The sequence below is a fragment of the Sturnus vulgaris genome, chromosome 6 (assembly GCF_052056855.1).
Source record: "Sturnus vulgaris isolate bStuVul1 chromosome 6, bStuVul1.hap1, whole genome shotgun sequence".
Classification (NCBI taxonomy): Eukaryota; Metazoa; Chordata; class Aves; order Passeriformes; family Sturnidae; genus Sturnus; species Sturnus vulgaris.
Window position 1 is genome coordinate 29,935,669 of NC_142248.1, and position 24,726 is coordinate 29,960,394.

A 24,726-nucleotide genomic window follows, 5' to 3' on the forward strand; every position below is an offset into this window, starting at 1 on the left:
TTCTGATAAAAATATTCATGGACATTTTTTTCACATTAATAGACATTTTTGTGGCATTTTAAATTAGTGGAATTAAAAGTAATGTGTGGTAACATAGAATTTTGAAACATTTCATTATGTGTGTTTTACATCATTATATGATGAGAAACTGATAGATTTGAAATAGATTGACTATATATATGAAGCAAATTCAGTGTAGGTCAAAAATGATTAATTGTCCAAAGATGCCTGCTAATTGAAGTTTAGAACTGTACTAAAAGATATTTCCCTCTCAGTGACCTGCAACACATACAAAGAACTTCTGTGAGCCATTTTTGTGGTTTAATATGTCTGGGAGTCCACCTTTGCTGATTTTTAGGTTCCTCATTAGTAGTACTCAGAGGCCCAATTTCAGATATGTGTGTCTTTTCCCTGGAAAATCTGAAAATTACTCCAAGAAAAAAAAAATAACAAAGAAATTATGTAAGAGCCTGACAGAGATATGGAGGCTTTCAGCCGCTCTGAAAATTCTGTTTACTGCACAGACGAGGTTACAGCAGTTGAGAGTCGTGGGTGAGTCTGTAGCTGCTGGCCATAGGCAAGCCGTGTGTCCTGAAGCCCCATTCTAGTTCTGCTTACAATGCATTAGATACTTTTCATTACAGAACATCTCAATACGTGACTATCAATCAACATCATACACAATACCTTTTACATTTACATATAACCTATCAAAACTGCTAAAATTACCATATTATGTTAGTGACTAACCAACCATTGTAGCTAGTAGTTACATGTTAAACTTTGGGACTTGTTCTGCAGTGGAAATTTCTGAGATCTTTTCTCTACTTGCAACACTGGCTTTCTTGTTTGCCTGTGAAAATCCTTTCGTTTGGTAGAAACATCTATTGTTTGAGGTGGATTTATCCTTTGCTCTAAGTCATAAAAGCCCCTTCCAATTCACTTGCTCTTTGCCTTCTAGTTACCCAGTAAGACTGGCTCAGCAATTCTTTTCTTCTATATCAAAACTTGCTTTCATTCCTATAGAACCTTCTGTATATCTGCAAAACTCCTCTGTTAAATTCTCATCCTTCCCAACAAAATCACAAAATGAAAGACAAAAGGAATTTCTGTGAGTACCCTATAGTTCTGAGAAGTGTCAGGACCCCGAGGGAAGACAACATACCATTTACTCCAGATTTAAACAAGGCCAAAAATGACTGTTGTGGTTTGCTTTTGAATTAGTTTTATTAAACTGTTCATGTAGTCACCTATTCTATGTGCCATTACATGACCAATAATTTCTGTGAATAAGGTTTCAACAACATTTTCAGCTGAAAATATTGGGATCTTTCTTCCATAAGATGTGTCAAGATGACTGAAGAATAAATAAGATGTAATGGGAATGAAAACCAGGAATTTTATTTCCGTTTCCATTTCCACTATGCTGGATCATATTTTTAATCAGTTCACACTCCAAAAACAAACCTCAAAAGTATTAATACTGGTTTTTAGTTCCCTATATCTGCAGCAGAGCTACATGTCATCTCTTCAGATGGCCTAATTCTTTGACATTTTCCTTAAGAGAGGAAAAGAAGTATGTGTCATTTTGAGAAGTTGATCCCTGTGGTGTAAAAACAACTAGCTCTTTGCATCATCCTCAGTGCTTAAACACAAATTACATTATCACACCTCAGCAAAAATATATAATAACTACATAGAGAGAAAGGATTTGTCAAAATCCTTTAGAAGGTTGACAAGAAAACCAGAAGTAGGTGGTTTTTAAAATATTATCCTGAAACTTTTTAGCTAATCTAAAAGATAGCCAAGAATTTAAGATATTTTTGCTCTTAAAATTTTCTGTCACTTAATAGTGTTGCATTAATAAGCCCCATACTTCACCTGTGCTTCCCCCTTGAGTACATGGAACTACAAATGAGTAAGTGGGCAGTTTATTTGTGTGTGCATACATATCCACGCACACACACTCCTCAATATGTTTCAGGAACTGTCCATGGAATTCTAAATAGGATTGTTGAGGTAAAATTCCCGGTTAGGGTGTTTATATTGTTTGGGAATGTTTAAAATTTTTATTTTAAACCCTTATTTTCTTTTAAATTATATATCAATTTATATTATTTTATACATGCAAATACTCTAGATAATTTATTTGGGGAGATACTGGAAGATCTGTGGGGAAAGTGACATGAAATTTGTTCCCTAATTGCTTTATTTCATTTTCTTTTTTTTTTTTTCCATTTAGATGCCTAGAAAAAGGTGTAATAGATGTGGAGAGTGATTCTTATGATTATGTGTAGTCTTTTTCTTCTATTTTGAAGTGAAGCTTTTGGCTTGTGAGCATTAATGCCAGGATCTGTCCCAGGAGGTGGATATGAAGAGTCAGTTTTGTTCACTGCAAACAACGGTGAAAAGGACCATGGTGTGCTGAGCACATGTACATGTTCCCAGTGGTATTCCTAACAACAACATTCCTCTACTCAGAAAAAACGTTTTGCCCTACATGTGACATTTACATAACTTACAAATTTTACCTAGGGTGTCTTGCTTTAATTTTGTTCCATCCTCATGAGGCTGTCATAGAAATGAAGCCACTCAGACATGAACTGAAAATATAATGTACAGGCAGGTGTTTTCAGGACTTCAGAATTGCTTTAGGACTCAGCTGGTGCAATTCCATAGAAGGAGAGGAAACCTGGGAAATGTGCACCTTCTCAGATTTTGACCCTTTGCAACAGACTTTTCATCTAATTGTTTATGTACTGTTTGAAAGCAGAGCTTAAGCCTTAGTGTGTGAAATAAGCTAATATTCCCCTGACAATTCTGATCACAATAGTTATTAAAACTCCATTATATTGTAAGATTTCTTTTCATTACGTTTTTTATTAATAAATTTTTGGTTGTCTTTAACATGATTAAAATAAATTGATATATGAATTACAAAATCCTTAAAAATTTCTGCTTTTCTCTTGAGTTAGCTGGAATGTAGATTAAGGGGTAATTTTGCTAAAGTGCAGGTCAGCCCAAGCCTTCCATTTAAAGGAAAATTTTTTAAATTTTCAATTCTTAATATATCCATATATGTAATCTGAATTTCATAAAATATTATTAAAACAAAATAACCTCTAAATAAAACAGTTGAGACAAAGCAATTTTTAAAGACAAGCATTGCTTTCCTAAGCGGAAAAAGTATGCTTTCAGATCAAAAATTATACCATTCCAGAATTCCTATAGAGTCCAGACAGGAACACATAAAAATATCATTTTCTTCTTTCTGAACTTCTGAAATGTTGCAATTTCTCTGTCTTTCTTGATTTTTCTATTGATATTAATTTCTTTTAGTTTCATGACAGCAGTTCAGTGCTGCTTCTAAGTACCACCTTAAACTATGCTCTTCAGATGGCCACATGTTAAAACACACAAAATCGTGTGAACATGATACAATTAATATTTTACTGAATTTCTGTTTAGTCATCTAGAAGTTTTTTTCTACCTCATAGACAACTATTAGAAAGAAATTTTTCAGTTTGACCAAAGATAAACAACTTCATAGACCTGAATCTGGAAAAGTTATTGCTACTATAGATCAGCCACCTCTCCTTTGATAATTGATCCTGTTAACATTTATATATGAAGGGAATGAATTGAAACCCGTTAATATTGTTACTTATTCTCTTTTCTTGGATTGTATAAGTATCAAATTTATTTGTTTGGAAACCAAGCTAATTTCTTAATTGCTTACTGGTTTTGTAGCAGAATTATTTCGATTATTTCTACTGTCTGCTACTTTGGGAGTGGATATATCTAAAGCTGTGGATATAAGCAAATTGCTTTTCAGGATGATATTCTTCTGCTAAATACCTGGATTTATTTACTTGCATAGGTAAAACACTGGGACGTTCTCATGAGGACAAAGCAGCAGCATGTTCTATTACAGTCAAAGTTTGCAGTTCATTCCTTAAAACAGATGGAGGAATAGAAAGCCACTAAATTCACAATTCATTGTGCATAGGTAAGTAATGGAACACCCCAGACAGGTGAGAAGAGCACGATGTCAGCCTCACCAGACCATCAGCATGGTTCCTGTAAATAACAGCCCTAGAGGAGTCTCAATAGCCCAGCCATTCCAGGAACAGCCTGTGTACATGACTGTGTTTTGTCTCTTGAAAAAGTGAGAGACAGCACGACAACAGCGTAGAGGGAGGTAAAGAATTATACCCTAGCAGTTTGTTACTTGGTGTGCTTTTACCAAAAACACAGAAATTTCTGCACGACAAAATTACTATTTTCCCAGGTACAGAATTACCTTTGATGAAGATTTCAATTGGCTTCTATGCCTGTCTGTATATTTACAGCTCACATCTGAATAATTTTCATAGATATGCTGTTATATATGCAAACGTCTTTTCCATGCACTGCAGTAATCTACTCCATGCTCTTAAATATTCTGGGTTTATTTCTTAAAGAAAAAGGCACTCATTTTGTTTCTTGGGGTACAGAAATGAATGGTTAGTTGGCTTAACATGTGTAGACAATTCAATAAAAGGTTAATCTTCCTACTTGAATTCAGGTTAACAATTACTATCAGAATTAATGTTAAAGTGTATGCTAATCAGAATGTCTTGATAGAATAAAAATAAATTGCTTTAAAATTTAAGTAAAAATCCAGAAAAAATCTTATTCTCATAGTAAAAAAAGACAACTTCTCATAAATTTATATTTCTGATCTTGGTTTTTCATTAATTAATGTGAAATATAGCAAAACTCATAATTATTTTTTCTTTTGTGCAAAAGTTTCCATTAAGTTTAATCAAACACTGAAGTAATGTATTTTCTTTTTAAATAAAAACACATGCTTTAAAATTTTAGGATTTATGACAGTCTTTAGAAGATATAACAATGGACCTGTTTTAAAACGTTTTATGCAGATGTATAAGCATCTAAGCTATTGCTTTTGAAAGTTATCTTTAACATTGCTTGGTCATATGTCTGTGTTTTCATAAAACTTAAATGTGTGTTGACTATAAGCAGAAAATGAGAGTCTAACCTCTATAAATACAAGCTGAATTGTAAAAAAAAAAAAAAAATAAAAATAAAAAAAACCCAGAACAGAAAAAAACAACAAAACCAAACCAAAATAAAATAAAATAAAATAAAATAAAATAAAATAAATAAAATTAAAAAAAAAAAAAAGCCACAGCAATGTGTCAGGACATTTAATGCCATAATTTTCATCTCATTATTTCAGGTCACTGTTTGACTGCATGCTAGCATTGTTCTTGCTATCATTTGCCTCTAATAGCTCAACTGTTTGAAAGACAAAAATCTTTTTCAAGTCTCAATTTAATAACCTCATATGCTCAGGAAAAAAAAAAGAAGGAATCATAAAAATAAATGTATATAATTTATTTTCTATGGTGTTTAATCTTAATAGATGATTTTTGGCTTTATTTTTAATTAGGAACATTGCATCTGTCAGAAGTAGACAGTAGTGGTTTCTATTTGAAGGTTAAGAAAGATAAGAGGTGTCTTAAAAAATTTTAATACTATCTTATAAAATATCTAAAGATTAATCCAATGAGGATTTCATTATATGAAATCATTTACAGAGGCATTCAGTAAGTTTAAATAGGTATGAAATTCTGCACATTTCAACAGAAGTATCCCTGAATATATCATTTTAAGGGAGATCAGAATAATATAACAATCTGATCTCTGATGTTTTGATAGGTCAGCAGTCTGCATAACATCATCTTAAAAGAACAAGTTAATCGCATAATTTTTCCTAGTTCAGCTTGAAAATTTGTTCTGTTACATTTTTATCTCTATCATGTAGAAAATATTGCACAAGGAATTTTTATACATGAGCACAGAGCCATCAACATGAGGAAATACTAGGAGTTCAATGTTCTTTTTCAGTAGTGAAGATTTCACTTAGATTCTAATCGACATTACATCTGTGTAAAATACTGAAACATATGAACGATGTACTGGGCTAATAAAGGGCTGAGTGAGGCCTGCCTTTAACAAATTGAGTTATAGATGACAGGGCAGTAAAGGACTAATCTGATTTAAATGGTTAGGAAAGACTAGGCTATAGTGGCACAAATCCTTGTCTATGGCTGAATGTTGTCCTGAAAGCAGGGTAGGGAAAGCAGCAATTTCCTAGTCCCAAAGCATACTGTGGGACAAAGAAATAATGAAATGAAATTTAGAGGACTCATCAATACATTATAATAGAAAATTACTTGTATCCAGAATTCAAACTAAAGATTAATGAAATATTTTTCTGGTGACTTAGCACAGGTTTAGTAAATATGACAATCATTCCTTTCTTTGATTTAATTTTCAAAAACAAAAAGTAAAAAATTTTGAAGCTCTTATCTTTCATCTGTACAGGTCAGCTTTAAAACCCATAAACTTTAATGAGCAACTGCAATCTCTAAGCATCAGTCTTGAAAAATACATGATTCACACTTAGATTTTTCTTAGCTAGATCCGACTACTCTCCTTCTCCCATGCAGTGCTTTATGAAGGTATTGCTCCATTAAAAACAGTTGATTGCTTGCTATTCTCTTTTTGTGTCCTTAACCAGAAAGTTGATTTTAGGAGCATCAATGTACCTGTAGTAATATATTAATCTAACAGAAGTTGTCACAACATCAGCTAATAAATTATTTTTTGCTGACATTTGTTACAACCCCACTGCTCAAGCACTGGAAGATGAAGGAATAATGGACGAGGAGACAAAATTGATTTTTTACCCTTTCTCTAGGTAATAATACTGAACATCCATCTTATCTTTTAAGATCAAGGCTAGAAGCTAATATACAGCTGAAGGCAGGGGGGGGAGAAAGAATTCTCCAGATCAATATTATGCATTATAAACCACCTGCATGCAGACAGCGTCAAAACCAATACTGTGGATACAGTATGAAACTGGTAACATCAATTTAGCACTACCTTTCTTGGAGTTAGTATGAGAATGTCATATTGCAAACTGCCCAACTGTTCTTTTACTGAATTAGTAATATTTTAGTCAAATGACAAAGTCCAGTGGAACATTAACTAGGATGTTGATTCAGGTGTTTGCATCAAACTTGCTCTAAGCAGCATTTCCTCACAAATCTCTGTACCTGCTTCCAGTCAATGTTTATAAAAGTACATTTCTCTCTGAAATAAACCCACTACTTTAGCAGCCTCTGCCTAAAACAAGGCTCAAAATTAGATACTACACCTATTACTTTTAAGAGGTTCTCATTTCCAAAACACATTTATTTTATCACACACTCCTTTCATGAAGGCACATTGAAAAATCTTGGCACAGTACAATAGATTGCTAATGTCATCCTAAGGTGATGGCATGATGAAAGGCTTCCTCAGCCTGTTGTCCATTGGGTTTCTCACTCTGGCAAAATGCATGAACTGCCAGCTGTCTCTCTTTTCTACCCTGCCCGATGAGGTTACATGTCTTGTTAAGGAAGGTGACAATGATCAGCAGTCAGAAGCAACAAACTTTGTTGCTTCTTTGAGCATCTGTGACCACATTCACTTAATGTATTTCTCCTGTCCTGGTGCTTTCTGTATTTGTGTAAGGTTTACTGACAGGTAAATGTTGCTGAAATACAAGTTAAGGCAAAGCTCTTGCATATTCCCAGGCAAGAATCCGAGATGCTTACCCAAAGCCCTTGATCTCTGCTTAGCAAGTTTATTTGTTATTCACCATCTGTCACAAATCACTCAGGGCAAAACCGTGGCCTCAGGCCTCTTCTGAGTCAAATAGGAACCACACGTGTGCACCCAAACCGAGACACAGATAAACCCTTAGTCTTCAACAAGCAATGTCCCCTCATCACACTTCCTTCATTTTTTTAAAAAAATGAATTATTAAAAACTGAATGAAAAGTCCTTTATGATGGAGCAGCTATAAAACATTTTTATGCTGGTTTGAGTTTTTACTTTCCTTATTTTAGCTAGTTCTGTAACTCAGAGCTTGTTTTACTCTAAAGCAACTGCTTTGTTTATTTACTTGGTCTTTTGACTTCAGCTGAATTTCCTGCTGTGCATGATGATAGCAAGAGTTGGAAAATGAAGACGCAAAAACAAACCAAGTGAGCACACAATCTGATAAAAGGACTTTGATTTTCAGATATAATATTTTTGTCAGTTCTCTAAACAAGTGTAGAAATGTAAACTAATGCTGGCAGCTAACATAATTTGCTTTTATTTATTTGGTCTATAGCTGTAAGCATACCAAGTTGAAAAATAATTTATATATTATTTATGTGTCTGCAGGAAAAGTGTATTATCTCTGAGGGTAATATGCAAAGTAGAATTGATCAGGAAGATTGTAAATAAATTTAGTTTCATTGAATTGTCATGATTTATAAATAGAAAGACTTTGGAGGAAACTGCTTTTTAGCAAGGAGTAATCTGAGACATTAATATAAGTTATTACCTATAAAATAATTATTTTAAATTTGAGAAAAACAAATTTGAGAAATACAGAAGAATTTCAAACTACTTCACCAAACAATTCAAAACAAGCCTTAACAGAGGGTAGAAATTTCTTGTTCTTTTGACTGGATCATTATTGACAATGCAGGGCAACATTGGACTAACAATTATGGAAGAAGTTACAAACACTGTAGCTATAAAAAAGTAAAATCTAATGCCATCTCCCAGTGAAAATAATAAATTAGGAAAACAGTAGCATTTTTTTAAAACTAAAATATAATAATACAGAGCTTTTATTACAAAGATAATAAATTACTAAATTCTAATATCCTCATTTAAGTTTGCAATTTATTCATTTAATCAGGATAACTTTGTCTATTGTATTTTAAAATTATTAGAAATAGTAGGAGAGACTATTTTAATCTTAATTGACAACTGAAGGATCTGAGCTGCAGAATTTGAAAGGCCTGCCTATAACATAACTCAGAGCTGATCAATGGCAAAGGCAAAGCTTAGGATATCTCATTCTCAGACTATTGTCTTATGGCTACCATTTTGCCAAATAATGAAAAATACCATTACCTGTCATTTACCATTAAGTGGCAAGACATTTAACCTTTGTCTCTTTCCTTTTACACTCATAGCTCTCAACTTTCTAATTATTCTTTGTGTGGCCCTTCATTTGCCAGTATCTCACCTTTGGCCCTTATGTTACCTACTTGATTTCACAAAGTTTGTTGGTAATGAATCTGCTGCCCAGTTTCTTCAACTTCCTGATCTTTTTACTGTAGCTTAGCAAAAGGGAGAGAGAAAAAATTATAAGACTTGCAAGTTTTATTTGGAAAGCCAAGCAATGTTTTAATCTCAAAGCAGGAGTCCGTTATTGTCCTTTGGAAGCAGTACTGAGGGTGACTCCCATGTCACTGCAAAGGCATCAGAAAGATTATATTCATAAGGGAACAATTACCTACTCCTACAACAGTGCAGGAACCATTTTCCTATTAAAGATTAGGGCATTAACAAGAAGCCCGGGAAAAAACAAAACACAACAAAACAAAAGCAATAACACATTTAGAACAGTTCATTAATCCATTAATCTTTTCTCAGTATCCTACGCAAGATACTTGCAGACTGTTGCAAGTGGATTAAGTATTATAATCAGATTCAATTACTCTATTATTTCCACCAGAACAGCTACAAATCCTCTCTTCTCTAGTGACATCTAATGTGGTCGAGAGGATGTCTAAATTAATATGTGTTCTCACAGATTATATCTTATTAAAAATAAAAGGCTGAATACATGGCAAGCAGAAAAGTAACCAGGCATCATTTTCCAGAACTAAGTAGCAAAAAAGATAACATATTTCTGTGACAAGGTTATAAGCAGAGAAAATATTCCTGTGGCCACTTTATTCTGGTAAGTCAGTTGCAGGACATTTCCTACTAATTGGAAACAAATTAGGACTGTCTGGAAAAAACAGTGAGAAAATTGAACTCTAATCTCCTACTAGAACATGTCATGCATATTATCTAGAAGGATTTGAGCAGTTTTGTGTACAACTATTATTTTGTTCTTAGCCACTCATTATTTCATTTTGCCTCTGAGGTTCCACTTTCAGTCAGACATTAGTCCTATTTTCAAATCTTGAGCTGTTGTGAATAAATTAAGAATGTTAATTACTATACAGGTAATGTCACATTTGGACACTGCAGGACTAACTTTGGAAGTATATTAGAATTTTAATTTTTTTTCCTTTCTTGTTGTCTCTGTTGATTGTGTAATGTAAGAGAAGTGTTTGATCTGTGTACATCTCATGAGCTTGATATTTTGTAAATAACCTGCCTGGATCTCTACCCACTTTAATGCAAATTCTTATGTGGGTGGGTAGAAGACATTTGTATAAACTCTGGAATTTTATTGTATAAATGTAGATGGAGAAATATTTAAAAAACAAAAAAGAAAAAAAGTCACACGAAAACAAAAACCTGTAACATGCTTGTGCAATGTGATAATTTGGGTGTAACCATGTGTCTTATAGCAAAGGCAGTATAATGAAGGTGTTTGAAGGGTAAAGTCACATATTTATAAAACACTTAAATGTGGTCAACACCTCTGTCTTTCATCCTTAGAGGTACTATACTTGAAGCAGAAGTGGTACAGAGATGCTGGATAGGTGAACTGAAAGGTAAATGTATTTTAATTCATATACTGATGGAACCTCTGTAAATATACTTTTATTACTGCACATTCCAGAAAACTTTTCTCCTGGGAGCCATTCACTGCAGAAATTCACGTGTTCATCAGAGTTGAGCCTTCTTGAAGAGTAGGAGATATGAAAGCAAAGACAGCATTATTGGAATATCCATACCAAAATCAGGACTTTTGCTAATTAACAATGTATGAAAGGATTTATTAGGGGTCTTTTAGGGGTTTTTGAACATGTGTGGACATGTTCATGTGTGGATATCATACACTGATGTTCACATGTCTTTGTGGTCTTATATGCTAAATGTTCATAATTATTCTCAGAAAATATATTTGACGATGTATTAAAAAAGATCCCCTGTTGGATTAGGTCTTCATTTTAAATTGTTCTTCACTATTTTAAGATGAGTATCTTGTTGCTGTCAGTCTTTTTCTTAAACTTTACAGAGAAATGTCCCAAGTTATCTACTACGGCAAAAAAATCTAAAAATTAAAACAACCATTCATTTATCTTTTGATATTTAATGACAGACAACAGAGATAAAAATTTATCCAAAATGCTAAACTTGGAAAGACAGAAACTCTCTTTGTGAAGTTGTTCTCAATGCACATACAACTGAATTTCAGCATCTTATTTGATTGCTATGTCATAACATAATTTACAAAATAAATTCTTAAAGGCAAATGACATAACTGTACATTTAACAGTGAATGCCAGAAGATGCCTTACACCTGTGTGATCATTACTGACATATCTTCAGACAAAATATCTGGTGTTGAAAGCCTCCTTCAAACGTTGAAAAATACTTGTCATTTACTATGCAACCAAGTAAAATGGCAAGTTAGATGGCTACATTCATGTTAATATATTGGTACTATACAGAGAGAATGAGTACAATAAAACTTTCTGTACTTGGGGCCAGATTCACAACTAAACACAATTCCTTTGTCAAGAACAAAAAACTTACCTTAGGTAAACCCAGGAAATTCCAGCTTTAAGACATTTTGTTTGCGATCTTAACTATGCTAAAGCTCTCACTTCAGAGCTTCTACACTGGATTTTATACAGGAAGGATTATGGCTGTCAGAGATTTTATCTTTACAGCATAAAGTGTGCCATCACCAGCACCTTTGTGAAATCCCATATTAAAATCTTGTTAGTCACTGGGATTTTTCAAAGGATATTAAAAACTCTTTTGTAAAGAAAATACATTTATGGATTCTGTATAAATAGTAGACTAGTAAAAAAAGACTGAAAAAATTAATCACTATTGTATGCCATAAATCCTCATCTGCTTTTCCTTTTATTAGGCATGGGATTTTTCCAAAGAACTAAATCTTGGTCCAGAAAAGAATGGATTCCTTACTAAGATTTTCCAGAAAATTTCAAATTAATTCCTGTTGTGAAATCATATTATTAAAGAGTGGCAATTTTGTGTCTTCATAGTGAATATAGACTATTATACCAAAATAAAAATTCCCTACAAAAATAATTGCATGGTAAGCTTTTGAAGTCTAACACTATAATACAGTTGTACAGTGGATGCAAAATATTTTCTGCAATATTTTCTTGTCTTGCTTGCATTTTTTTTTTATTATTATTAGAAGTAAGATGAGTCCTAAATAATGAAGAACCACAATAATGGCTTTAAATTTGTGGTTTTTCTGTAGTCATGATTTTTCCCAGCACAGTGTAGGGCTCTGTGCTTCTCAATTCCTAACAACTGTATCCCACACCTCTGCTGGAATCAATGGATCTCACACTAACAAGTGCTGGGGTTTCAAATATATTATTTTCTTTCCCACGAGTTTTGTGACTGCTGTTGTGTTTACTCACATATTTCTCAAACAGCAAGGGAGCATTTTTGATAGACGCTCTCTCCTCTCTCCCCAGCAGAGCCAGGGTGGATTCCCTCTGTCTCCATCTTTTATATCCCTTTTCATGTCTTCCTCTGAGCTAATCAGGTCTGTCAGAGAAGAAGTTCAACTTAAAAACAGTGGAAAAAGGGAATTACCAGTATTACCACTCCCACATCAGATGTAATGTGCACAATATTATAGTAGCTTTCAAAGTCTTAACACTAATCATAATAGTTTCATGGGGAGGATTTCTGATACTATTCTCCTAAAAATAATGAATACTGCTGGGGGGTTTTATTTCATTTGAAAAAGATAAAATGTCCATGTGAGCTAAGACTAAATCTTAACTGATTTACTGAAATAATATTGAAAATATCATGGCCACTGTCAGGAACCAAAAGGATCCAAAGGCTGGTGAATATTACAGTAGATCAATGCGTCTTTCTACTTCTCCAAAAAAGAGCGTTTAACCATGCCAACAAGTTTTCAGTTTCCCAAGAGCAACAAAAAATTTTGCCCAAGATCCAAAGTGAAACAAATTAATTACAAATCAAGGAGGGAAAGGAAAGACAGCAAAAACTCTTCCAAGAATCTAAAAGGAATTATCTAAGAAGATTTTTATTTCCATTGCTATACTTAAAAATCGAAAGCCATTCTTTGATATTAATAGTTCCTTTTCCATACCTCATAGGACTAAAAAACATAAAGAAAAAAAATATAGAATTCAATGGCACGACTGTGAAAATGAATGATTGCACAACATAGCAGGAAATACAGTTCAAGATCATCTAAAGAACCTGAATGGGCACAAGTCCCTGGGATCTGGTGAAATGCAACTGAAGATCCTGAGGAAACCAATACACTAAGTTGCTAATCCACTCTCCATCATATTATAAAAATAATGGCAGACTGGTGAAATTCCCACCGACTGGAAAAGGGAAAACATAAACCTCATTCTTAAAAAGGTAGGAAAAGGAAGACCTCAACAAGATCACAGAGCAGATCCTCCTGGGAACTTTGCAAATGCACATGGAAAATAAGGAGGTAATTTGTGACAGCAAATATGCCTTTACTAAGGGCATATCATACCTGACTAATTTGTTAGTCCTCTAAAACAAGTATAAAGTTGGTGGATAAAGGAACGGTGTCATTGTGCAAACATTTGACATTGTACTACACAATATTCTTCTCTCCAAAATGGATTTCGGCATGGATTTGACAGGCAGGCTGTGGATAAGAAGCTGGCTGTATGGCTGTAGTCAGAGTTGTGATCAATATCTTGCTGTCCAGGTGGAAAGGAGTGACAAGGGCCACTCCTCAGGGGCTGATATTGGCACTGGCATGTTCTAACTCCTTTTGTCAGTGACAGGGACAGTGGTATGTTCAATATGGCCAGGTGCAAGATCCTGCACCTGGGTCAGGGCAATCCCAAACAGGAGCACTGGGTGGTGAGTGGAATGATGAGCAGCCCTGAGGAGAAGAACTTGGGGATGTTGGTGGATAACAAACTGCACATGGTCCAGCAAAATGCACTTACAGCATAGAAAGCCAACTGTATCCTGGGCTGCATCAAAAGAAGCCTGTCCAGCAGGTCAAAGGTGGGGATTGTCCCCCTCTGTTCTGCCCTGGTGTGACCCTACAGGGGGTACTGCAGTAATTCAGTTATATTGGTAAGAATTAAGTATAAAGAAAAAAATTGCTTATTATAGTACATCATCCATCGTTGGTGGATGGCAGGCAGTATGGGATCATGAAATCCAAAACGGGTCAGAATGTATATGCCTAAGAAAGTGGAATTAAAAAACTTCTTATTTTAGATTCCAACACTTTTACAATCAGCTTTTAACAGAATGTAAACATAGAAATATGTTTGTATATCCCCATGCATTTATATATACACCTCTGGCAATACTAGTAATAAAAGTTGTTAAAGATTATAGCCAAACATCATGGTTGAAAATAGTTTATTAGAGATATTAATTAAAGGGGTGTACTGCAAGAATGAGTTGTTTTTTTTTGTTTTTTTTTTTTTTGTTTAATGCAAAAGATCTCAGCTTCTCTAAACTTTGTTAAAGTGCTATCTTTTTCTCTTTTGTGAGAATGACCAATATCATACTATCTCTGCAAAGACCTCTCAGTTTGTAACTACATACTTACATCATAATCACACAAACTGCAGTTTTTCTTTATCCTCTCTTTATCTTGGCCTTTCTTTGTCTGCTGTTCTTTGCCTCTTTCATAAATTAGAAAACATACATCTTAACTTGTTCCAAGTCTTAAAAGCACTCCAACTGTGGGAATTGGCTTCAGCTCATACATTCTTATTTTCAGTTTTAAAGCAAAAAGAACTTACCCTGCAGGAAGGAAACAAAATAAAAATTAAAAAATAGAAAAAAAGAAAGTTGATTGTTTGATTTCTGTGAATTCTTGAGTGGAGAGGTGAGAGATGAAAATCACTAATATTTAAGTGCTATATAGAATTTCACATGCATAAACTTAGTATCTAAATGTATAGATGATAAATGATATCCCTAGCATGAGTATTTAAAATACTTTCAGTGAGTCTGAAAGTAGAAAGTCTCTTTGTTATGTCTTCAACACAAATACAGACTTTTCAGATGGGATGAGGCAACATTCCAGAGCAGATTAGCACATTTGGTCTGCAGTGCTTCATGATCTTGACTTATGAACTCAGTGAACTCAAATTCTGTTAACACTGCCACAGAATCACAATGAAGGCAACATAACTCCACTAGCAGAAGCTTAAATACTGTGGTTTTAAGTAATGTTCATTTTAACCAAAAAATTCCCTACTGGAGTATTCCATGTATTTCATTCATGGTGAACCAAGTGAGCTGGAAGGATTGCCATTGTGGTTAGGCAGTAAGAAATTATTTTATTTAAAAAACACTGTGATTAGCTTTGTGGGTGGGTGGAAGTGTGGGTGTGAGCAGCTCTAGATGACTGCATGTCTATGTAGACACAACAATGTGGTAGCCAAAGCCAAGAAAAGTAAATGTCACTTTTTTCCATCCTTAGAAATATATAAAATGTGGAGGCAAAAAATGTTGCTCAAAACAAAAGAAAAAAACAACAAACAAACAAAAACACCAAACTAACAGCTATATTAGACAAAATTGCTATTATGTATAGCAGTTTCCTCAGGGTACGTATTGCTGGCACTTTATTGTATAGTGCCTGAAGAAAAATGTTGCAATGCTATGATAAAAATATATTAAAGGTTTAAATGCTTTGATAATATTTAACTGATGCATTAGTGGCATGATTTTAGAATCAAAGAATCTCTTCTGCCACAGAAATGGGCCTGATGGATCATGCTGGCAAGGCGTGTGGGAGGCTGGGGGCTATCCTATCTTATGCATATCTTTCCCAACACTTCCAATCCACCAACTTGTATTAGTATGTCATTCATAAAATATGCAAAGGTTTTAAACTTCCACATCTTTATAATCTGTTATAGGATCAGCTTAGACTTTTTTAAGATATACTGAAGTCTTATTTTTAAATAATCATAGTAATAATAATAATAATAATAATAATAATAATAATAATAATAGTAATAACAACAGCCAACATGAGGCAAAATTATCAGAAATAAAAATAAATAAAACTATTTATTAACTACAATGTTACATTGACAAATGATATGTTTTAGTTATCTTACAAGTACTTCAAACACTTCTCACAAATCAAGAATCCAAAAGCAATTTCATTTTAAGATGTTTTGAATTTTTAGCTTGCAATTGTAAGATTAAAAAACCAAAACAATACCCTTTGACATAACATTTGTGGTTCTGAGACTTCTAAAGGGAAAAATAAAGTCTTCTGAAGGCAAGCCAGATACAGCTAGGAAAAAATAAAAAATCCATGCAACTGTTCCCTGTACCTTGAGGTTCTTTGGAAAACCCCAGCTTAAGACACCTCTAAGGGGAATTAACATAATGCCATTTCAAAGATATCGAGACAGTGTGTATGAAGTACCCTGGCACTTTCTGCTGAACTCTGACATTTTTGGAAGTTTTGGTTTTTTGGGGTTTTTGGCTATGGTATCGTGACTCAGCTATTTGTGTTGGGAACTGAACTGGAAACATAATGTGATAAAAGGTCTCTTGTGGGAGATCTTGCATCTATTTGTTCTTATAAAATGTAATAGCTGTAAACACACCAAAACCAAAACCAGTGACAACCAGACAACTAAAAAACCCTGAAACCCAGAGATACATTTGTTTGAATGATTAATTTATTACAAGGGAAAAATGCAAATAGAAATGAGAACAAAGATAATGTCTCTATTAGGGAAGACAGTCCATAGTTCTTTGCAACATGCTGAATGAAGTCTGGATCACAAATCCCTTAAAGTCAGTAAAGTAAAAATGTGTACATAGAAAGGAAAATGTAGACCTGCCACCTCATCGATAGTTTCATAGTTATATGAATCTCAAGAAAGTCCAGATATATTTAATTTAGTTGGTGGATTTTTCTTCATTGACTTCACTGGTGCCAGGCTCTTATGAGAACTGTCTTCACAATACTTTCTAATGCTTACAATACTAGTGAAAAACATATGTGTTTTTCACTTCAAAATAGAAAACTGATTTGAATTGAAAATGTTTGAGTGATCTAGCCTCGTTATATTGCCTTGATTTGGTCATTTTTTTCTAGTACAAGTGTCAAACCAGTCTAATGGTCATCTACAGACAACAGATGCAATGGACCGAAATCCAGAAATATTGTTGTTTATATTGAAGCTGTGAAATAAAAGAAAACCAGAAAATATTGATAGCTTTTAAAGACAGTTTGTTGTTTAAGAAGGACTGTCTCAACATAAGATCTAAAGTTCTTGAAAGATAAAAAGCTCCTTTAGCCAACATATTGTATCTTGACTTAAAAAAATATTCTTTACTACCTCCTTATCCCACAAGGTGAAGAATTCAAACATTTTGTTTACTGCTGACACTGTATAAATAAGCAGCACATTACTGGAGTAAAATCTTTCAGATAGCTGTTACTAACTCAGTAGATTATATTGACAAAAAAAAAAGCAAACAACCTGACTAAAATAATTGCAGTCTAACTTTATTTCTTGAGAAACAATTCTAACATCCAAAGCAAAAATTTTTATTTCTCCTATTTTCAAAAATATTTGCTGGATAATATTTCAGTCCATGATAGGCATTTTTAATATATTACCCATCAGGATCACAATATCTGTTACAGCTATTTTGCTATATATTTTCTTTCTCTAATCTCACTAGAATAAGAACTGCTATTATCATAAGTCACTGAATCTAAAAATGCCTCTGTGGACAAGGCCCTTTTGGTCCTTAGACCTTGTCAACTTTGACCTTTACTGAAAATGTGATTTGGAAAACTATGTTTTTTAGACAACAGTTGGTAAAAAAAAAAAAGTGAATTTTTCAATGTACATGTAAATTTCACTTCATCTGGTGTGGGAGGTTTGGTAGAATTTTGAACCATAATGTATCCTTTTGTCTATGATTAATGAACTGTTAATCCTGAAGATACAAGACTGATAATAAAAAATACCATTGGGGAAAAAAAATTAAATATTTCATTCACTCCTTCTCCCATCTATCAGATGGCAACAGATGCAAAATGGATTTTTCCCAGCTCTTTCACTCTTTGTAACTTAATACATACCTGCTTGGCCATCACTTCACAGATAACACATTCTTTATGAAGGATTTACGTCTCTTAACTGGGGAGCCTAACATATGCAATGCAATGCAGAGTGAAAAAGCTTTTCTTTTTTTTCGATGAGTTAAAATTCCAGACCCAGTAGTATTTAACTTCATTATGATTTCCAGTTTCTGTGCTCTTCACAAAAACCTGATACATGTTGTTGGATTTTTTTCAGTGAATTCCCTTACATGGATTGTCCCTGTTAGATATGCATAGAGGAAGTGTTGGATCCTTACAGAAAATGTTTCCTCTTAACAAATCAGAATGCAGATTTCTTCTTCTACCTGTCTTTTTTACAGTGGACTTCGCCCTGCAAGTTCAGCACCTTTTCATCAGCTGACAAGTTAATTAAAAGAAAAAACCAAGCAACAACCTGAGATGCAGATAAATAATCTTAATGAAAATGGCTCATATCAATCTTTCCACTTTGTAATGTCATAACAATTCAATAATACTTTAATTGGATTGCTGAATTATCTTTTATAATAAGGACACTAACCTTTCCTAAATAAATGGAAATTTAAACTGTTACATATGAAATTTTTTCTTTAAATCTCTCACTTTATTTCTTTGAAATATAGTATGTGAGTTTGAAATACTAATAAGGGGGGCAGGAACTATAAATGTGTTTTACAACATAATAGTAAAAAAAAAATGTTGTTCTTTTCACTATAGGTTGATTACAGCTGTTATTGCTTCACGCTTGTAGGAAAGCTGGTGGGAGGTGCATATTCTTAGTAGAAAAACAAAGGATCATTCCAAATATTAAGGGAGATCCAGACAAGAATGTACCAGAGAACCAAGGAAAGTCAATGGAACAGGAGTTGTTTTGTGCTGTTGTTGGAAGTGCTTCCAGGGTTGCTAAAGTGCAGATCGTGCCCTTTGCGATCTTTGACACTGGGAGCTGCCGAGCAGCTGCTGGAGCTCCTGTGCCCAGCCCAGGCCCCTGAGCCGGGCAGCTCCTGCACCTGGGACTGCATGGCCCGGGCACCTGGCAACAGCTCGCTGCACTGAAAACTGATGAAGGCACTAGAGTGGCAAAAAACCTGGATTTATTCTCAAATTCAGCACTCATCAGGAGGGAGAGGAAGGAAGGAATTTTTTAGCTTGGTTTCCACTTCTACTGTTTATGAAATGCATAAACTCTTAAAACAAGAACTTCTTTTGACTGAAGGAGCACAGTCTGTCATTTCACAGGCTGAATTCTTTCAGAACTTTTTTGTACTAAGTAAAATCTATTGCTAATCTACCATATATTGCTAATACCATGCAATATATATGTAAAGTACATGCAATTAGAAAATCTGAAATTCTGAATTGTTTAGTTATGTCTCTGTGTGTGCAACTATATCTTAAGGTATCACAAAATAATGTTAATCATAAATGTTTTTAGCCTTCTTTCTTTTCCATTTGTACTTCTTTTTCATCAGCTGTAGGTATAATTTTTTGGCAATGCAATGTTTATAATCAGAGAGGATAGTCAGCAAGAAAAATATATTTTAGCTTAGTAGTGTCTTCCTAAATATATGTCTATGTGTATGTATGTGTATATGCATATGCATATGTATCTATTAAAATAAATGTAATAGAAATGCAAATTAATATTAAACACAGCAATCACAAACGGTAGTTCTGGAGGTTCAATACATCAGCAGACTGTGCCTCCAGGTCCACGTAAACATGATCAAGTTGTCTCCATCTTCTATTCCATAATGTTTCTCAAGAAAGTACAGGTAGAACCAGAGCATGCACAAGTGCAGGCTGAATGAAATTATTTATTCAGGTTAACAATATAGAAATTAAATCAGAGGTAAGACCAATTAAAGGGCCAGCTTTCATAAGAAATCAGATCTACCTATGCTTTTCTACTAATAAAATTGATAGCTTTTCAATATTATATCTTGGAAAGTGTGTCACTGAGTGACATGGCTTTTCACCTTTAAATCTGAGGTGAAAATAAGGAGGTCTGTCTTTCATTAATTTTGCAAATATATTTTGGAGCTTTTTCTATGTTTTGGCTGGCTGAACTTTCCTAAATTCCAGAAGGAAAGCTCCCTTTCCTGTCTTCTGCCATAAATAACATTTTTTCCTAATGTATTTCACTATTCAGAACAGTTTCTAAGCCTGTTCACAAAGCTGTCAGGGCAAATGAATCGCTCTCCCCTGATGTTTGTTATTAACAGATTGTATACTGATAGGATAATAACCTCTTTCTTCATACATGAAAGGCATTCTTGTGAGCTGGATTACAACTCGAGATATAAAAGACGTGCTCTGTGGATAACTTCCAGGCCACTTTGCACCGCATTGCTCTCCCATAATTTTCTGTTTGTTATCTTGAACGAGTGACAGTAACCACCGATCAGAAACTGAAATTTATGTGAAATGAGTACCACATGTATGATGTTTACTTCAGTCTGGCCAAAGTAGGGACAGATCATTATAGCCCACAGAACTATGTGTTTTAGACTGTGTGCGCAATTTGATATCAAGTGCCATAACTGGAATATGCAATAAAAAAAAAAAAAGAGACTGGTTTGAAAAATAAACCTCTTGTCATATCATGTGTTAGTTTCCAGCAAGCTTTTGGGGTGGTTTTGTCAAACAAGTACTTATTTGTTTGTTTTAATATGTTAAAATGATCATTTGTCTTCTTTGGTGGATAACTGTACATGTTTTTAGTGTATGTAAGCCATTGGTACTTGATTGAAGATTTGAAGGAGAGTGGCAAAGGTTTTGCTAATAAAATAATAAACTCCCCAAGATCATTAGAAAGGGCGAGTGAAGATATGAATGACAAATAACTTCAGCTAAAAGTGAGGTATTTCAGTACAAGACCTTTCGTTACAAGCTGGAAAGGACCAGAGTTCAGAGTTCCTTTGTGCTTCTGCCACACCACTGAAATATTAAGTACAAGACACTGTATCTCTTCATTCCTGTATATTGTTAGCCTTTTGTTGAGATTTATGAAACCTTGCTTTGAGTACCTAAAAGGGATATTTAAATTAAGAACTTAAGTTCATTTTGCAGTCAGTCTAATATGATAGACAGTTGACCTCGACCTTGAATTAGGATTTTAGAATCAATTTCCCTAAAATAACTATAGTCTTGTGTCATTTGCTCTCAGTTAAAGTGACAGAAATTATGTGTGGATCCCATTCTGAGCTACATAAGTGATGCTGTTGTTTTAGTCAGTTAAAGAAGCAGAAATCAAAATTTGAGGCAGTATCCAGGAAAAAAAAAAAAAAAAAAAAACATGAAGGCTGATAACACATTTTCTAACATTTCTTAAGGAGAATAATGATCACTAACTGAAAATGTTTCAAATATATGAGACCAATTGATTTATTTTATTCTATGGACTAAAGCCCTAATTAATTTTTGTGTTTGTTCTTTGAATGTTCCAACACTGGAATATTTCAGTTAAAGTACAAATATTTATAAATATGTTGTCTCAGGGCATATTGAGGATTGTCATACAATTATTTGAGTTTCCATTGCATTCTGTGTGAGCTTTGCATAAAATTTTACCTTTGATGTATTCTGTTCTTTTCAATACAATTCCAAATACAATATAATTCACACTTAAAGATGTTTTTCCATCACATATATTTTTTAAAGTAAACTCCAATTAATCCTAATGTTTTCTGTGTTGTCAGGATAAGCCCTGAACCTGTTGGAAGTTTATCTGGACAATATCACAAATTTGATATTTTATCTCCTGATGTCATTTCTATGTCAATTATGGCATGTGAATGTAAACCTGAGGGATTTTTGCTCTGTGCTCCATTACTGATTAAAAAAAATCACCCTATGACACATCTTCCTATTGATTCTTGCTGTTCTTCTCTGAAATTCATCTTTGGCTGACAAAATATTGGGATTCCAAGTTCAACAATTTAAGAAAACAATAAGAATTAGCTTTTGTTATGTTGGTATATGCTGTTTTGCAGCTGTAAATTTGGAACACTGAATGTACATTCTGATGGGTTCCAGTTCAGTAGCTTTCTTATATTAACCTTGATATAAATTGAATATGTGATTAACTGTCTTGAATACAGCAATACAGAAAGTTAGCCTTTATCATTTATACAGACTCTATTCTTCACTGATATGTCAAAATAGAAGTCGATTAACATCAATGACAGTTTTCAGAAACAGAATTTTTAAATTTCACTCATAGGTTTATTTTTAAATTCTATATTCTCATTTCAGGTATGTGTCTACACATAGATACACCATATCTATATATATATATATAGAGATATATAGAGGTATAGATGTACAGATGTATAGATGTATAGATGTATAGATATATAGATATATAAGTATATGTAATGCACATATATTTTTATTCATCTGCATACCTATATTCATATAAACATAAAATGCAGTAATTTCACTAAAAGCTTGAAAAATAGCACACAATTTCAGATATATTTCTCTTTCATTTACCTCCTCAGAGTATGATGTGATTTTATACGAGTCACAAACTCAGAAGTCTTCATCTGTTTGCTTTGACCTGTCAAATGATATTTCATATACTTGCTTACAGTCTTCTCTCAGTGACCTTAATATTTTTGTGAGCAGTTTCTACACTGCATGTGTATGAAAAAGATCCTATATTCAAATAAACAAACAAACAACACCAAAAAAATTTCTTTGATATTTCACAGTTTTTTAAAGATGTTCTTCCTTGAGGAGAAAACATTTTCAAAAGCACATACCCATGAACATGCTTCAGAGTTCTAATCTTGCTCTTTTCACATTTGGTCCAAGCAGGCTAGAGATTATTGTATAAATTATTCTACTTTCTTCTGAGGCTTCAAGAATTATGACCAAATAATTAATTCAAAACTGTCTGCACAGAGCTCTTTATTTTTTTAATGGGAGACACTCAGTTTGGAAAACCATTCTACAGTTTAATTGTATGCAACTGCTGCCATTTTCATAATTAATTTTTCCACAACTTTTTAAAAGCTTTATTGTGAGAAAGATTTTAATGAGTAGCCAGGTTCATTTTCTCTGCTGTATAAAGCATCAATATCTTCCTTACTGAAAATTTCATAACTATGATCGATGTATAAGATGTGCATTTTGTTGTTTGTTTATTGATATAGTAGATTCATTTTTGAGGGCTAGATTGATGGATAGATGGATCTGAAAGGAGAATTTGGGCTTTGCTTTTGTATTATCAACATAAACGAAATTATTGAAAAAGCTGACAACTTTTATTAGAGCAAGAAGCATAAACAACTAGAAAGAAGAGTCCTCATTTCCTTTAATAAAGATTGACTCTCTCTCTCTGCATACTCAGAGGTATGGAAGAGAGATGATGAAGTTTATGCTCATCAACATAGGTTTTCTGCTTTAGCTCAATTGTGAAACTCATACAAAGAGACTGATGAGGAACTAGTGGAAGTCTTAGCATTAGAAAAAAGAATCTTTATAGGGATGTGAAGAGTGTTAATACCATATTAGTCATCCACTGTATCTGTGACTTAACCAAGGTCTTCTTATATTAAAACATTCTCATAGATATATAGTCTTCAAGAGATTGAATCAATACTGGCAGTACACATGACATGAGGAAACCATGCAGACTGATAAACTATGTCTAGTTAAACATATTTACACACCTTCAGAGCCCCCTGAACTTCCCTAAATGACTGCCTGTTACAGAGGAACAAAATTTGCACAATAGAATAGAAGGAGATGATTTGTCACACCAGCAATTGCAGCAACTAATAAATCAGACAATTCTGACAAGTCTTCCAGCATAGGGTGTGGGCAGAGGTGAACAATGCAAGGGGATAAGACAGACAGATCTACACAGATTTTAGTCTGCATAATTTGCCCTGCAGGTCTTACTACACAAAACACACTGCTTCAAGCAAGAATTCAAATTTGCATTAAGCCTGAACCGTGCACATAGTGAATCATAAGGGCTGGGGAATAACATTTGCATGTCGAAGCCAAACAGTTGGTGTCACACCCTATTTTCCTGCTCTCACCACTCCTCTAGGCAAAGATGATGTGGTAATGTGATGTCTGCATACAAGTCTTGGTTGCTCCACAGGCAAGGTTTATTTCAGCTAAAATCCTCCTCCCAAGTGTCATGACCATTTGTGTCTAGCCAGGGGCCAAGTGAATATATAATTATATATCTTGAGTCCATCCACCACAGTGATAACTGCACATCAAATTCCAAGTGAGTGCAGATCTGAGCACTTACTCTTAGAAGTCAAGATTACTTTGATGGGATTTGGGACAGTAAATCAACTATCTTAAAATTTTTAGATTTACAGAATCTAGAAAAAGAAGAAAGGCATTTTAGCCAATCAAGTCTGTCCTCCTGGATAACTTATGGTTCATAATTTAACAATTTGTCTCTGTTACAATAACCTTTTTTTATTATATTATGAATATAACCAGAGGATAAAAGGTTTTGTTATTTACCAGTATAAGAGGGCCAAATGCAA

At 33.8% G+C, this 24,726-nt stretch overlaps 1 protein-coding gene across 4 annotated transcripts in view; it reads right to left on the minus strand.

Annotated features, from left to right (window-relative positions):
* Positions 1–24,726, minus strand: part of LOC148223390 (uncharacterized) — a 165,728-nt gene that overhangs the window by 34,758 nt on the left and 106,244 nt on the right. For all 4 annotated transcript variants that reach the window (XM_088167445.1, XM_088167442.1, XM_088167443.1 and 1 more), the window contains one exon: positions 12,498–12,627. In XM_088167445.1, the coding sequence (XP_088023571.1) occupies positions 12,498–12,627 (130 nt within the window). The remainder of the gene's footprint in view (positions 1–12,497; positions 12,628–24,726) is intronic.